Raw genomic sequence first — 17,759 nt, 5'->3', positions numbered from 1 at the left:
ATGCCCCTGGCATATTTCCTAATTCTCTGTCCAGGCTAGTTTTATAAGGTGCAAGTGACAGGGTCTTTATCTCTTCCTTTGTAAGACTATTTTGTGATAGTAGAATAACTACCAACCCCGCCTCTGCTGTTTTTGATAAAATATCAGCCGAGTCTGGCTGGGAGCCCTGTCTACATTTAGCTGTCTGCAGGCTACAGTACCTGCTTTTGGCTGGCCAGGAAACGGCATTACTAACTTGACCTCCCAGGTGGAGGAAAGGTAATAGGAAGTAGATAATTACACTGTAGGTAGGAAAGGAAGAAAATGACTAAGGGGAAGTAACAACAGCAATTTAGCTGTTATTTTAAGGGATCCTGGAATGCCTTTGGTCCCAACCATACAGAATAAATAATTTAACAGTAAAAATAGGATTCAAAAAGTACTGCCAGATCTAGCCACGTAGAATTCTCTATTTCTCACATTCTTCTGATCACATTGGAGCTGATTGTTGCTGTGACATGACACGGGGGCATGAAACCTGAGACAGAGAATCCTACAAGACAATATCTTCAAAAAAAGAAGAATTATGAATTACTTTTTTTAATTTCTTTATTGGTGAAAAACATAAAACTACACAAAGTCAGCATGGAGAAAAAAAAAACCTTTCCTTAGCTAAGTTTTTATTAGAATCTCCACTGTACATTTCTCCTTATATAATAACCTTACCAAATATCACATTTAATAATGAGATGCTCCAGTAATTATTATATTGTCCTTTAAAGAAATGAAAATACAATGAAAGAGCCTTAAAATGCATTAATCCTACACTTTGTTTCCCTCTGTGAACGTTTATATATAAAGAGCTTCTGATCAGAAGGGAGACGGGGCTGTATCCTCTGCTGGTATGAGAGAGCTATGCTGATTCACACCAGCTGAGGACCTGGTTTGATATCTTAATAAGGTTTAAGACAATTGTTTACCAACAACAAAGGGCCAGATGTTGAGTCCTGCCTGAGGCAAAGTTCCCATTCTCTTCTATGTGTGGTTTGCCTGAGTAAGGATTACAGTACTGATCCCCAACGGTTTTGGCTTGAGTAAGGATTGCAGGGTTGGGCCCCAAATAGTTAACTATGTAGAGCAAACTATATTTTCATATCCAGAGTGTGTATCCAGTGGGCTCACTTTAAATGTCTTCTCTGGCTTCAAAGCTTTCAGAGATAGTCGCTATATTTAAAATGAAGAAAACTGCTGAAACCGCGAATCTCTCAGGAACTTGAAGGCATTTTTTGAATGCACCTACTGTGCTGCTGTTGAGTTTTCAGCTCAGCAGTTCAGAGTCCTACAGTGCTTGTGGACATCTCCTATTGTTGGTCCACTGGAGCAGGAAGGAAGCGCCTGGGTTCAGTTCCTGGTGTTCTGTAAAGCCTCTATGAGAGTTTTGTTATACTCTGCAATCTGCTTACTCACATTCTTCATTACTGGCTGGTAGTCACTCTCCTGACTTTTTGTTGCTATGACTGATTAAAAGAGTTAAGGACAGTAACTGGCAAGAAAAATACTAACCTAATTAGAGATCATAAGGGAATTATACTACAAGAAATCTCCTTCTAGAAAAATTGTCAAGGCTTGCAGATAATGGAAAAGCACTAATTGTATCTAAAGAACTACACCACTTTAACAGGTTAGCCATTGTATTACACTAAGGGCTTGTCTATGAGGTGTGTTGGCCCACGCCAGAGGAGTATAAATTCTAGTGCCCACTAGTGTATTGAGCATTAAGGGTACATTACACAGTGAGCAGCAGCCTCTAGGCTCTAGTGTTCCAAACAGTACTTCATTAATGCGCACTAGGGAACTTTCAGTGTATGCCAGCGGGGTCCACACAACCCACTTAGGGTGCATCTACACGGTGAGCGGCAGCAAGTCTCAGAGGCCAGGCCAACAGACTTGGGCTCATGCTGTGGTGCTAAAAACAGCTGTGTAGATATTGCAGCTCAGGTTGAAGCTCAGACTCTGAAGCCCATCTCCCTCCATCCTGGACATCTACATAGCTTTTTGAGCACTGTTTAGACAAATCCGAAATGTGCTGGAAAAGTTACTGATGTATCTTTTGTTCTCTATATGTATTGCTTCTGCAGGTCCACGTTGGGAGACCGTACTCACTGCCACATGGCGAATGAATCCGTTTCAAAGGAGTTACCTGTTGGGGGAGGGTGTGCATGTCCCCGCGTTCCAGCATTCTAGAACCAAGGATATAAAAGCCCCTATCCTGACAACTGTTCCTTCTCTTTCTGCCAGGCCAAGCAGACGTGAAACTCAACCCCTCTTTGTTTTGGGATCTGTGCTTGGACACTTGGTATACTGTCTGACTTAGAAGTAGTTTCTAGCGTAAGGTTATAGTTAGAGATTTGGGTGTGTTTTTTTTAATTTTGTGTTTGGACTTTTCCTGATAGTTAGCTTCTTTCTTCCATGGCAGATGGTTAAAGATGTCAGGGTCTAAGATCTCTTGTCTTGACAAAATATCCCTGTGGAGGAAAGGATCCCAAACCCTATCATGTAATGCCAGGAGGCTCTTCTGGATCTTAGCCAAAGAAGTCCCAGGATCTGATCAGGGAATGACCAGTCATGTGGTGCTGGGAGGCTCTTCTGGGTCTAAGCCCACCAGCAGAAGTTCTCTCACCTGTCAGTACAGGAGGTCATAAGATCCTTTGCCCAGGAGCAGAGCAGACACTCCGCTATGAGTTTGGGGGTTTCTTGGTTATACCTGATTCTACTCCTAAGAATAACAGGAAGCACAGGGGCAAACAAAAATAGGACCCATTGCCACGTGGTAGGGTACTGAATCTCACAGTAGGCATCTGCAGCGGTAATAGATCTTATATATGAAAGAGAATCAGATTTTATTTTAAACTAATCCTTCATCGATTGTATTCAAGCACAGAAAGCAAGCACATGGTTCACTGAGGGATCATATTTTACTGCATGTCAGGTTTTAAAAAAATAATAGAGTTTAATGGTAGTCACAATTTTTCTCCGCACAATAATTTGAAACTGATAGCAAGGACTTTTAAAAAAATAAAACACGACAATCAGTTTGTGGAATTCATTGCCCCCAAGTATAATTGTGATCAAGGAGGAGGATTTAAATAAAAGGACTAGACACTTAGCTGACTAAAGAGAACTATTACAATAGATAGGATACATTTTTTTTTTAAATGGAATATAAACTTTCATGAAATGGGGCATAAGTCAACTACAAAGGACTGGTCTACTCTACAAAGTTAGGTTGACTTAAATTAACTATGTTGTTCAGGACTGTGAAAAATTTCATGCCTTGTGCAATGTAATTAAGCCAGCTTAAGTGTAGACACCATTAGGTCGACAGAAGAATTCTTTGTGGAGCTACTACCACCTCTCAGAGAGGTGAATTTACTACAGCAATGGAAAACCCCCTTCCATCGCTGTAGTATTAAGTGTCTACAGTACAGCGCTACAGCAGCGCAGCCTCAGTTGTAGCATTTCTAGTGTAGACATGTCCTAACTGACATGGGTTAGGGAGGAATTTCTCCCGTGGGCAGGTTATTACATAATTGTCCATTACAGGTTTTCTTGTACTTTCTTCTGAAACATCTAATGTTGTCCACCATCTGAGACAGGACAATGGACTAGACCACTGGTCTGATCGGGTATTGAAGTTTCTATGTACCTACAGTATTTTGAGCTGTAATGGTATAACAGTGATCTCACTGTGTCTCTAATTCTTCAGTGCTACTGTTTTTAGGTCATTTTGTAAGAAGGGAATTTACTTTAGTAACTTTTTAGTCCCTGGATAATAAAATTAATATACGATTATGCACTATTCATCTCTCTGCAATAACTAGGGACAGTAATGCAAGTTAAGGACAAAATGTCCGCTCTCATTTAGAATGGCTATGCTTTTGTTAGTTTAAAAACCCATTTAAAACTATTTTATGGCAGTCCTTTGCAATGAATGTTCTTTGAAAGTGTCATTACCACTAGCTTTTGGAAAGTTTTATCTCAATATGTGTGGGTCTAATTCTGCTGTCACATAAGCAACTCTCATTGCATTTCATGAGAAAAAACACCTGAAAGCAGTATTTGGCCCTTTGTGGGGTTTGTTTGCTGTATTTTACATACTGTAAAATGTCATGCATAGTTATGGAGCTATGTACATTTAAAAAAATCATTGCCTTTGCTGGAAAGCTAAGTATAAGAATCGGCTAGTGTAAGAATAAGAATAATCACTGAAGAAAACCAATGGGTGATAAACGCAAGAGCACAGGAGAAAGCATATGCAGTGTACAGCTGGTCTTTTAGTGATCAAAGAAAAATACTGGAAGCTTGGAATACTATAAGGAGTCATTTAATGCTGCAGGTTGCCTAATGAGTTTCAGGTTTCATTGTATATAAAGGTCTATCCATCAAACAAACATTTGCAAGACCCATTATCCCCCTCCTTCACCCTGCTGTAAAACTGTCCTGATTGACTTTGCTTTTGGGAGGAAAAGGCTCTCTCAGTCAATTACTATATTGTATTAATTGTCAGCATTTTTTTAAAAAAAGGATACATTCTTTCATCACAAAGTTATTTTGCTCGTGGTGCTGCCACTTCCTTTCCAAATTTGTAAGCTGAAAACATAAAAAGAAAATGTTAAGAACCGCCACAAATGAAAACAGACGCACAACCATTTATATGAAAAAAGCCCCCCAACTTGTCTTATTGATACCTCACATTCTATCAAAACTGTAAGACCATGGTTACAACACAAGAAAACTAGAAGATAAACAATTGGGAAGGATTTTTTAAATATCCCATAATATATATGTATGTAAATGTAGCCCTCACATAGCTACGCTCTGCTGTTTGCACAAAAATGAAAATACTGAATATAACCGGTATGGAACATGAAAAACTGGATGATTATTTGAGATTTCTGTCATCTCTGAACAATCATAACAGCATCACAGAAAAGATGAACATGGGAGGAAGATATAAATTCTTATCTTTTCATATCACTGAAAGATGATCTGTTTGCAAAATCACCACTGATAAAATATATCCTGACACTGTCTTGGACCCAACAGCAGTACAGAAAAAACTTCCTTATTTCCATAGCTGAATTTCCTGTCTGATGCCAGAAACTGTGATAAGAGCAGAGCTGTAGTGAGAAGATTGTAAGACTGTGGGTTATATGTTGGCACTTCTTCAATTCTTTCAGCATCAACAGGAAGCTAATGTGGATATTATATTATATTTCTCACAATACATTTTATAATATTAAATTGTTTTTCTGATGCTACTATTCAAGGTTTTTTATTTCAAGGTATGTAGACCCCTTTAAAGGTATTTTTAAAAATAAAGGTTGAAAATCATCATTCTAAAACCAAATGGTAAAGGAAAGCCACCAATATTGATACGTTGGAGGATGAAAATCAGTTCTTAAGTTGAATGATTGAGAATAGATGCTGTGTTACAGCTTTCCCTACCCTGTACCAAAATTATCTTTATAATGAAAAATCTGTCCATATACCCCCATCCTTTTTTTATCCCTAGTTCAAAGCAAACATGAATTCTGCTGTTTGTGTAAGTTATAACACAAGATATTTGTGATCAATTACATACTACATCCACTACGGGTGCTGCCAAATGCAATAAACATAGTAAAGGCAACTGAATTTGAAATATTGTATATAATATAATATAATTATAATAGAGATTGAAGAAAATTATCAGCACTTTTTTATATAGCTTCTTGTATGATGCACTCTACATAGTAAAATACTTTTAAGGCCACTGTTTTCAATCTTATCAAGGGTAAACTCTCAAATCATATAAAGCCTGTCTACATTTCCGTATGATTGATATATAAAAAGGATGTACGCTGTACATCAATAGCTATGCAGACTGGCAAAATGGCTAATCAGTCATCTTGGGATCTTACTTTCCTTCAAGCGAAGTTCTTTTTAGAATATGATAATTACGTTGAAGGAGAAATTCTTATTTATGGAAGAGAACATAAGCATTCTTATATACAGTGCTGAAACAGAAGAGTTGCAGCTAATCAAAGTGAGGGGATGCTGTACAGTTACTGATGGCTGCACATTTTTATCCCAGTTAAACAGCTGTCTGAACCCTGACTGGCTGTCAGTGGGCAAATTACATAATCAATATGGACAAGATCTGATAGCTTTGCTCAACAGCACCCAGGAGTAGTCCTATTAAAGTGGCTCAGTTTGAATACTGCCCAGTGCTCTGACTAGTTGGCAGACACTACTCAGAGTTTGTAGATTTGCATAATCACTGGTTCTTTCTACTTTATATATTCAACCATCTCTGTTCTGATTAGTTCATGTATTCAGAATTTAAATTGTTTCCCAACAATAAAGATGACATGTCAGCTTCTTACTCCCTGAAGCTGAAGTAGAAAAAAATCCAAAATTTACATGAAAGTGGAAAAAAAAAAAAAAACAACCAACAACCCCAAAACACAATAAGAATGTGGTTGGAAGAGAAATCAGTTCCCATCCTCTCTCTGTCTCTCTCTCTTTTTCTTAAAGCCAATCTGTTTTCCTCCTTCCTCCCATCTCTACAGTCAGTAAAGCGCTTGTTGCCAAAATGACAGTAATCTATTTGTATATAATAAGTATATTGGAAGACTCCAAGGTGGTGGAGAGTTTAAAAGCCTCTTCCCTTCTGATTCACTTTTGAAACACAATGTAAATAAAAATGTATATGAAAGTTAATGTGGAGGAAAGAAGCCTTGCTGGCCTGTAGGAAGGGGAATGAAAAGCAAAAAGAGAAAGAAAAGTGTTAGGGGAGGAGGGGAAGGAAGGGCTTATAAACTGCATTTAAAAGCAAAAAATTACCTTTTGCCAGTTTGGTTTCTGTAGTTTCTCCACTTTCATTTAAAAAACATTGTTTCATAAAAAAATTCTGAATGGTTATGCTGATGATTGTTTAAAAGGTCCTTCTGAACATAGTAATCACCTTATTCTATTCTCAACATCTGAGCTCATTCAGCCTAGGATACAACTATTAAATGGGAATGACCCTCTAGTGATAATGTTATGCCTTTGTTTATTAGGCTTTAAATCAACTAGATAGCTACAGATACAATATTGCACTGAAATACAGGTCAGAAGAATCACAGGACTTTAAATAAACTAACATTGTATGTCTCTATTCTTCAGATTCCTCTGAAAAGGCAGATCAAGCCAAATAATACAAGAACACACTCCAAAAAGAAAAAGATGGGAAAATTTAAGAAATTCAAACTATTTTAATGCACTACTTTTTTGTGTTTATAATCCTGGGTTCAAATTTGGTTTTAATTACAATATTTTTAATCCTAAAATCTTTACTTGGGCAAGACTATAATCTGAGTAAGAACCATAGGATTTGACCCAATATTTGTGCCAAATAAAAATTTCTCTTTGGAATGCAGGTGGAGGAGAATCTAGATCATTCTGCCGTTTCTGTGTTGGCTCTACAATGCTAACAGAAGAAAAAAGTAATAATAAACTATGAGTCTGACTACAGGTGAGGAGAACATCTATTGAGTAAAAAGGTGCTTTTTTTTTTTTTTAACATAATTATGTTTCTGATTATCAGCACATTTTAAATGTTGCCAACATACAACACATAGAAAACATATTCTCTGCCCCAAGAGCTTACATTCTAATTAGGCAGCCCACACAGTACAAATACATAAATGCAAAAGATGACCGGATGACGGTCTAGACTGTCCAAAGTACAGTTGTTTTATAGTATGAAGTACATGCTTCTTTCTCTGGTGGTTTATCAATGAAAGACTACACAGGAGTAGTTAGTCGTAAGAGGGATTTTACTAAAGAAAGGCATAAACTGGTGGAGTTTCAATTCAGGTCCAAACACAAGCTACGTACACATTACAAAATCAAAAATTCATCCTTCCTGGAGTCTATTTTTATTAATTAAAAGATACTACATAAAACTGAGCCTTTGCCCTCTCCCTAGGCTTGAATGCTCCTAGGATACTTGCTCTCAGAAACAGCATGTCCCATGATGTCTGATGGAGTTCATCCTTGGTACTGCTAAACAATTACAGTGTTTATCCTAGGATCCTAAAAACATTTCTTAAGTGTGATTTAGTGTTTTTGCCTTTGGAGTGCAATAAATTGTTCCAAAAGGTTGGTTATTTTCTATAAGTTAAATAGGAGACGATGCCCCTTATAAGAACTTTTATCGCCCCTCTCCAAATTGCTCAGTATTTTATAGGCTGGAGAAAACATATTGCCGTGGCCTCTTTGCACCTGCCAGTCAGCCCTGAGAAAAGCTAAGCCTGATCCCGAGCTCCTGCAGCAGCACCAGCACGGCTGGAGAGGAAAAATGAGGACTTTGAACAAAACTAAAATGAGTATTTAACAAGGGACTTGCAAATTTTTGACATAAGACTGGTCTCAACAACCTTGAAATCGTTGGCTTTCAATACACTGATCAGGGAGGGGGGGGTTTGTTAACATTCAGTTGAACAAACTAGAGGATTTGGGCATGGAATTCCGATACACAGCTTTGAAAACTTACTCCAGAGTCTATGCATTCCTCTAAAAAACCCTAACTGATTCATTCAAATATAGTTTCATGTATTTGAGAAACACAAGACCTGGAATGAAATCAAAGAAACACCTATTTTGAACTATACCTGGGAATGTGTCTCATTTTCCTCAAGTTGTGTCTTTAGTGTTTCATACTCTGCGTTCAGTTGTTCCATTATTTTCTTGAAGGCATCTCTATGTTTTATCAACCTTTCTTTCTCCTCATGGAGTTTCTAGAGGAAGAAAAGCAAAATGGATCAAACTGGCCTTTAGGTACTGCGCTTCCATTAAACTTGCCAATTCCTTTGAATCTAAGAATTTCTAATATACTTGTCACCATAGTGATCTCCTACTCTCCCACAGGAATTCATTCAAATTTACTATGGACTGGTGGTCCCAACTGTTCGATTGTTTTCAATTTAACTTTCCAGGAGCTACTTTCTTTTTAAACAAGAAGGAATACAGAAAGAATTCAGAACTTGTTCTACAAATATCACAAAAACTACACCAATATTTAGCATGAGAAGTTGCATTTAGTACCTGTGAACAAAATGTAGCCGTTAAAATGCACACTTGGTGATGTGAAATGAGGCACAAATGTCCACAGTCTCTTTCATGTCATGACAGCATGCAGTTATACTGAGCAGAGCACTGAAGCTCAGGAGACCTGGGCTCTATTCTTGATTCTGCCAATGGCCTGTTAAGTGAGTTTGGACTAGTCACTTCAACTCTCTGTGCCACAATTTCCCCATCTGTAAATTGGGGATAACGATACTAACCTCTTTGGTAAAGCAATTTGAGATCTATTGATGAAAAGAGCTACGTAAAAGCTAGGTGTTGTTATTGTTATTACTATGTCAAATATAATGGAGGTGAATTTGGTGTCATTTGCTTCAAGCCTTCAAACAAATTACTTCCCAACATTGTTTTGAAAACAAAGATATAAACCAGACTCTGTCTGAACATAGCATGACAAATATCAGTCTCAAATATTAATGGCTGAGCTCACAGGCAATGTTGTTGTTATTTGTATTGTATTGAGCCTCAGGCATGACGTAGGATCCCATTGTGCTAGGTGCTGTACAAACACGGAACAGAAAGGTGTTCTCTGCCCAAAGAACTTACAATGTAAGTATTATATGGAGATATACCTATCTCATAGAACTGGAAGGGGCCTTGAAAGGTCATCAAGTCCAGTCCCCTGCCTTCACAGCAGGACCAAGTACTGTTCCTATCTAGGTAGTGCTAACAGATACTGCTGTTATTACCTTTTTCTTCTCTTCTCCTGATGCTTTCAGAGCTGGCAAATTATTGTACATCTCCAAGTCCTTTGTCATCTGTTCAATTTTTTCTTTGAGAGAAGCCTGTTCATCGACCATCTTACCCTCCAACAATTCCATTTTCTGCAGGTCCATTCGCAGTCTTTGACTATCTGGAACACAGGGAACAAATGTTATAAGCAACAGTAACTTTTCTTCATGATAGTATTAGCCAATGCACAAAGATTTAACTCCCAATTTTCCACTACACAATGCACCAGCCAAATCCTGCTTGCCTTATTCACATTGACACCAATGGGACTATTCATGAGAATAACGTAAGCAGGATTTGGCCCAACGTACAGTGCCATTTGTCAAAAGATATTATACAATTATTACAGATACTGAAGACTAGAGAGTCTAAGTCTAAGGAAATGCAGTGGTGATCTGAGATACTACAGGGCGGTAATACCATTCTGCTATTGTTAATATTTACTTCCTTGTCCATTTCAGGTTTTACTGTACCAGCACATTAGTACAAAATGTTGGTTGCAAACTATACAGGTGCCTATCTGCTTATTTTTAAACTGTTTCCATTCAATTTTTTAAATCATATAAATATTTCTGTTTTCATTTTTAAAAGAGTCTTGTTTTTATACTACTAAATTTAGGGTCAAATTTGCCCTGGACACTGGCTTTATAAATGAGGAACCATTCCAAAGCCTTAGATTAATGAGAATTGGTATATGTCCCAACTGAAAAGATCATAATGCACTGGAATACTGTGTTCAATTCTGATCACCACACCTCAAAAACAATAAAACAGAATTAGAGGGGATTCAAATATGGATGATCAGAAGGATCAAAGCCATGGAAAAAGTCTTAAATGAAGAGAGATGTAAGGGACTGTTTACTTTAGAGAGGAGATGAATAAGAGAGGACATGACAATGGTATACAAAATAATGAATGGTGTAGAGAAGGTAGATTGGGAACTTGCCTAATCACATACTTAGCACTAAATGATATAAATGATGATAAAAAAAAACCTTTAAAATGTGAACTGCTTACAATAATTAGATGAAAATATCTGTAGAAGTAGTTTTGCATTTTCTCAAAATTGAAATGCATATGTCAGATTTTTGCTTTTAATTAAAAATAAAACAGATACAGGACCAACTAAAATTCATTTTTGGTGGATAAAAGTAATCAAAAAATCCTAAAAATGTTAGAAAAAGATTCCAGTAATGCAATATCAGTATGCTGATAATGCTGGAGTAGACAGCTAAGGAATATTCCTATCCAAGCACACTTTCTAGAGAAAAAGGAAGAAGCTGTTTGGAGAAGGTAAAATTTATGCTCATATATATATAAAATATATATAAAAGAAACTAAAAACTTCTCTAGGGGAAAAGACAGGAAGAGGATGCAGCCCAGTTCCTTCTGATATGCCATTAAGTTGCAGAGTTTAGCAGGCAGTGTGTACACAGTAGCAAAGTCTGAGACCAAACTGCTTTGACCCAGGAAAATGTTTCTGGGAAACTATGCCATCAGCACATTTGTTTACTCTCTGTAGTTTCCTTTTTTGTTTTTAAAAAAAGGACTCTGCTGATGGCCTTTTATATCTTTGAGGTGGCAAGAAAATCTGGAAATCCACGTTTTAATCCCAATGGAAGAATTTTGCAGATTAGTGTACTATAATTCAAGGTTTGGGAAGCACTCCAACTGGGAGGGAATTGTACAATCATTTTACTTTAAAAGAGCCCCTATTTTGTTTATTATGGAACCTTTAATGTCGTTCCCAGTTCCAGGAATTTTCTTTATAAATGGTTTAAATTATCTGATTAAATTGTAGACTCTAAACTTTTTCAAGAAAGAAACTTTGTTTTCATACAATGTCCCTACAACATCTAGCACTGTTAGGGGATTACTGTAATGTAAAATAAAAATAATAAATATGCTTAGTTAAAATGCTCATAAGAAAAATAGATTTCATATCTTGCCCTATAGTGCAAGGGTTAATTTTTCAAAATAGACAGCTATGTTGTGACTGCAAAATCTGTATTTGCAAATAAATTTGTTACAAAATATCCAGAGGCACATGGAAAACAGGCAATTAACATCATATTTTGTGCACAGCAATTACTTCTTTGCAGATACATATTTTGCAGTCACAACACAGAAGACTATTTTGAAAACTGGTAGCAAGTACAGGCTGTGGTAGTCACCAAACAAAATGATTTATGATTATTGCAGCTTCCTTTCAGTAAGCAAACAAGGAAAACTTTGCTCAATCAGTAATGATACTGGCAAAGGTTTAGATTATGACAATAACATCATAAACAGCACAAATAAAGAATTAAATAGAGATCTCTATCACTAAACCACAAGAAAAAAAAATCTCTGCTTTTAGAAAATATAGGCCTGATTCCCAAACTTTTACTCACATATCTAATGTGAATGCAGTCTTAACTTTATGCATATGAGTAGTCCCACTGATGTCAACAGGAATATTTTTGTGTTTTAAGCTAAGAATGTCCATGCCTGAGAATTTGATCTTGATGATTTACAAGGCAAGGTTGGGCCATCCACATTATAGGTGCCAGGAATCCTCTTTGGGATATGTCTACACAGCAGCTAGAGCAGGGATCGGCAGCCTTTGGCCTGCAGCCCGCCAGGGTAAGCCCCCTGGCGGGCTGGACTGGTTTGTTTACCTGCTGCATCCGCAGCTTCAGCCGATTCGCTGCTCCAGGCCAATGGGGGTGGAGGGAGCGGCAGCCAGAACATCCCTCGGCCTGCGCCACGTCCCGCCGTCCCCATTGGCTTGGGACGGTGAACCGTAGCCAGTGGGAGCCGCGATCGGCCGAACCTGCGGATGTGGCAGGTAAACAAACCAGCCTGGCCTGCCAGGGTGCTTACCCTGGCGGGCCGTGGGCCAGAGGTTGCCCATCCCTGAGCTAGAGCCTGAGCCCCGCGAGTCCATGGGGCTGCTTCATTGCTGTGTAGACTTTTGTGCTTGGGCGGCAGCCTGGGCTCTAGGACCCTTGCAGGGTATGAGGGTCCCAGAGCTCAGGTTCCAGCCCAAGCCTGAAGTCTACACAGCAATGAAACATTCCCATGAGCCCGAGTCAGCTAGCACAGGCCAGCCGCAGGTTTTTCTTTGCTCCATAGACATACCCTTAGAAAAGCACTAACAAAGTGTAAGTATAAGTAACATTATGGGGTCCATTTTCAAACTGATACATGGTTATTTCACTGCACGGCTCTCTACTACTTTCTATTAAATGTTATTTTAAAATTTATGAAGAGCCTAGAGTTTGAGTCAGTTGCTAATACATCAAAATAAATAAATAAAGCAAACGCCTACTAATGAAATGGGAAGTGCAATACACGATATTAAAATGCACTCTTAATATGTCCTAAACCAAGTAAGCAAGAAAATCAGTTATTGCTAATAGTCAGAGAAATAGTCTTCTTATGATGAATTATAAATCATTTGTGTTAGCACTAATAGGAGTTAGCCCAGGGAGCAAAGCCCTGATGGGCCATAGTTTGCCCACCCCTGCCCTAGCTACAGTGTTTTAACATACATAGTATGCAAGATCACCAACCCTGTACTCTGTCGTGTATTCTATGACTCTCATGTTATTTTATTTTTAAAAAGGAAGGAATTTGCAAATTCATACATTATATGCCTCACCTGTACTCAAATAATATAATAGGAGTTATATAAAGGCACCAAAAGAAGATACATCCCTCAGTATTTGCATTGCCTCACACCCTAGCTCAGGGGTGGGCAAACTTTTTGGCCCGAGGGCCATGAGAGGTTCGGGGTGTGGGCTCTGGCCTGGTGCCGCTTCCCTGGAGCAGCTCCAGGGTGGCAGCGGCGCGCACCAGGGCCAGGGCAGGCTCCCTGCCTGCCCTAGCCCCGCGCTGCTCTGACACCACGTCCCTGCAGCCTCTAGGGGATGGGGGGCGGAGGGCTCCATGCGCTGCAATCCCCTGCGGGTACCTCCTCTAAAGCTTCCATTGGCCGTGGTTCCCTGCTCCCAGCCAACGGGAGCTGCGGGGGGAGGTATCCGCAGGCGAGGGCAGCCCTCTATCCCTCCTCCCCCAGGGGCCGCAGGGACGTGGTGCTGGCCGCTTCCAGCAGCGGTGCGGGGCCCGTGGCGCCACAGGGGTGGCAATCCCATGGGCCAGATCCAAAGCCCTGATGGGCCATAGTTTGCCCACCCCTGCCCTAGCTACAGTGTTTTAACATACATGGTATGCAAGATCACCAACCCTGTACTCTGTCGTGTATTCTATGACTCTCATGTTATTTTATTTTTAAAAAGGAAGGAATTCGCAAATTCATACATTATATGCCTCACCTGTACTCAAATTTTTAGCGGTGCTCTGTGATTTTTGCATTTCATTTGATTTGAAAGTGAGGTCTTCCTGCATGATCTTCAGCTCTTGATTGGTAACAGAGGAGATTTGTTTCATACGATTGACATTCTGTTCATTTACAGAAATAAGAACAGTAAATTAGAACATTTGATATCTTTGCAGCTATGAGTGTTCACCGGAAAGCAAGAAAAAAGCTCTGCTAATAAATCACTTATGACTTAACTCCTTTACAACACTCTTGGACAAAATATTTTTAAATAGTTTGAGACCATTTAAATATAATGATTTTCTATTTCAGGTCTGCCAGCCTGAACTGTGTCCCTTTTATAACTGATGTAGTGATATACCATTGAGGATGAAGTAGGGATGTTTAAATGACATTGCCTTAGATATTTCACTTGTGGTAGAGTCATTGTACTATAAAGTAAAGCCCTACTTCATTTGTGATATTGCAGAAATTGTGGATCACGCAATATTAGGCTTCCCCCACAATTTTGATTTTAATTAGCTTACTTTAATTAGCAGTCCACAGTTTTACATACATTCTGAGTATGCAATTAGTACCACACTAACATTCAATGCCTGTAAAATGTAAAAGGCTAAAATGACTTAACTCGATTTCTACAGCAGTTGTGTTAGGACTTTTAGCCTTCTGAATTTTATATTGTACCGGTCACTTTTTTTTAAGGGAATGTAATATAGTTGCAGCAAAATGTCTGGTTATCAAAAAAATTAGCAGGCATAACATAATATTGTTCCAGCAAATTTTTCTTAAACAAATACCTTTACTCTGCTTTTCCAAATTACGGCTATTAATAAAGGTCAATTATTACTTTTCTGCTATTTTCCAGCCACAATTATTTGACGATCATCCCGTGATTCAAGTAGGGTCTTAACTATGTGGGGGGGGGGAAATGGTCAGGGCCTAAACTTTGGTTAAGCAGTCTGTATAGTATGGCCTGAACGCAGAAAAGGGGCGGGGGGAGGTAGAAAAAGAAAGGAAAAGAGAAATCATAAAAGCAGAACTAACTGTAGAAACTATAAAAGCAGAACTAACCATTTGTAATAACTTATGATTAATAGCTGCCAGGTGACAGAGCAAGAAACCGCAAAAGGCAAAGGTAAGGTAAAACAGAAAAGGCTTGCTTTGCTTTATTCCTTATATGGATGTAAACTTTTAAGGAAGCGTATGTAATTTTTGTGGTTTTATCCTATATAAGCTCTCGCATTTTATCTGTCGGGAGGGTTCGGCTGCCTTCGCTGACTCCCCCATGCATGCATGTTTGATTGATCAATAAAGGAGCCTCAGGCTGTCTGATCCAAAATCAACCGTGTGGTCAATTTTCCACAACAACTACAAGGAAAATTTAATTCCCCTGTGCCATGGGTCTTGCAGCACATCAACTCTTAAGCAACCTTCCTAGTAAAATAATTTGAAGTCATGGGGCATCATGTTGAAGAACAGTATCAAGGAGCTGGTAAAACACTATTTATTCAAAATAATACTTGGCTAAAAGATGCCTATGACAATCCTCCAGAAATAGTTCAAAGGAATCAAAATCAAAGAAATGGAAGAGTTGTTTTGCGGAGAACTGGAAAAAAATATAGTATGATATTGATAGTGGGAAAATTCTAGCTGGACACCAGGAGCATATATAATTTAGAAACTATACAGAAGGGAACTCCAGAAATACTTTTAATAGGTTAGGTAGAAGAAATTTCCTAAAAATAACATAAATTGGAATATGGAAAATAATCTAAGGGAGATGACTGAATCCTCCCTTTCATTTATGATGTTCAGACTTGGTCTGGATCAGGGGTGGGCAAACTACGGCCCGAGGGCTGCATCCGGCCCTGCAGATGTTTTAATCCGGCCTCCAAGCTCCCACCGGGGAGTGGGGTCTGGGGCTTGCCCCACTCCGACGCTACAGCCAGGGAATGGGGTCAGGGGCTTGCCCTGCTCCGCACGGCTCTCGGAAGCAGCGGCATGTCCCCCCTCCGGCTCCTACAGGTAGGGGCAGCCAGGGGGTTCTGCACGCTGCCCCCGCAGTTCCCATTGGCCAGGAACTGTGGGGGGCGGCGACTGTGGACAGGGCAGCGTGCAGAGCCATCTGGCCACGCCTCTGCAAAAGGAAATTTTTTTTTTCTCTTACTGAATTGGCCTCTCAGAGTTGGTAAGACAACTCCCACCTGTTCATGCTCTCTGTATGTGTATATATATATATATATCCTCAATATATGTTCCACTCTATATGCATCCGAAGAAGTGGGCTGTAGTCCACGAAAGCTTATGCGCTAATAAATTTGTTAGTCTCTAAGGTGCCACAAGTACTTCTGTTCTTTTTGCGGATACAGACTAACACAGCTGTTACTCTGAAACAGTAATGAAATACATTTTACTTTTTTACAATAACATGGTATCAGTTTATTGTTTGGAAGATAATTACACTAATTGGGCTGAATAGTATTTAATCACCATTGTTCTATTTAATCTCCTCAATGTCTTTTATGAGGCTCCCATTTATGACTGCCTAATTTATCAGAGACAGAGAAAGGCACTTACCCTACTAGAGTGCTCTAACAGTGCAACAATGTTGGCCTCTATCTGTGCCTTCCGTTCCAGTTCCTGGGTCTTCAACTCTTCAAAAGTCTCAAGAAAGTCTATGGATCAAAAAACAAGATAAGGGAGGCTGCTGTTTACTTTAACATTTTGTGTTCTCCATTATGACTGTACTTACTCTGAATTCAACAGCAAATATAAAAATACCTCACTGTAGTTTTACAAAATTGTATCTTATAACACCTAAGATTTAAATATACTTCAATTTAAATAAAATACTCTATCAAGTAATTTCATGCTTAATAAATGCTGGGGTCTGAGAAGCTTTGCAGTTTTATTTTTTTAATCTGTATTTTACTATTTACCATTTTGTTAAAATTTTAAAGATGGGAACAAGTGAGAAATAATCACATTTTTAAAATAAAATCAATTACAGCTTGCTTATTTAAGACATTTCTTTGCTGAGTTAAGTGGAAGAGATTTTCCCCCCAGTTTTCCAGTTCCATTTTTTTAGAATGATGCCATATCAATGCATGTTTTTGGCATTTTTGGTACTTATACAATTGTTCACTCAAGATGTATGCTTCTGGCTAACAGTCTATAAAATTGAAGAGGAACAACATAAGGATGACAACAGACGGGTGGAGACTGAGACAACACAAATAACTTTAGAGAGTCTCCATTTTACTATTTACCATCCGTCTCTATGCATCCGAAGAAGTGAGGTTTTTACTCACGAAAGCTTATGCCCAAATGGATCTGTTAGTCTTTAAGGTGCCACCAGACTCCTTGTTGTTTTCATCCATCTAAAACTATTTCTGCAAAGTAAACTCATTAGCTTTATAGTCAACATATTACAAGTCTAGCACTTAGACAATGCAGTGAAAGCTCACTAGAAAATCCTTAAGGAGAGGCAAAGAGAAAAGGCTTTTAATACTCTAAGTCTCCTCAATTGCCATTTAACTCCCCTACAGAT

The 17,759-nt window shown here is 38.7% G+C and overlaps 1 protein-coding gene across 4 annotated transcripts in view; it reads right to left on the bottom strand.

Annotated features, from left to right (window-relative positions):
• Positions 1-579: 579 nt before the first annotated feature.
• The window catches only part of IFT74 (intraflagellar transport 74), a 61,824-nt gene continuing 44,644 nt past the window's right edge, over positions 580-17,759 (bottom strand). For all 4 annotated transcript variants that reach the window (XM_034774019.1, XM_034774022.1, XM_034774020.1 and 1 more), the window contains 6 exons: positions 16,787-16,884; positions 14,205-14,331; positions 9,843-10,006; positions 8,682-8,807; positions 4,569-4,629; positions 580-1,496 (listed from right to left, as the gene is read on the bottom strand). In XM_034774019.1, the coding sequence (XP_034629910.1) occupies positions 1,381-1,496; positions 4,569-4,629; positions 8,682-8,807; positions 9,843-10,006; positions 14,205-14,331; positions 16,787-16,884 (692 nt within the window). In that variant the 3' untranslated portion in view covers positions 580-1,380. The remainder of the gene's footprint in view (positions 1,497-4,568; positions 4,630-8,681; positions 8,808-9,842; positions 10,007-14,204; positions 14,332-16,786; positions 16,885-17,759) is intronic.

The sequence above is a fragment of the Trachemys scripta genome, chromosome 6, assembly GCF_013100865.1.
Source record: "Trachemys scripta elegans isolate TJP31775 chromosome 6, CAS_Tse_1.0, whole genome shotgun sequence".
Taxonomy (NCBI): domain Eukaryota; kingdom Metazoa; phylum Chordata; order Testudines; family Emydidae; genus Trachemys; species Trachemys scripta.
Note: the sequence above shows the minus strand (reverse complement) of the source record. Positions and strands in the feature narration are given on the sequence as shown.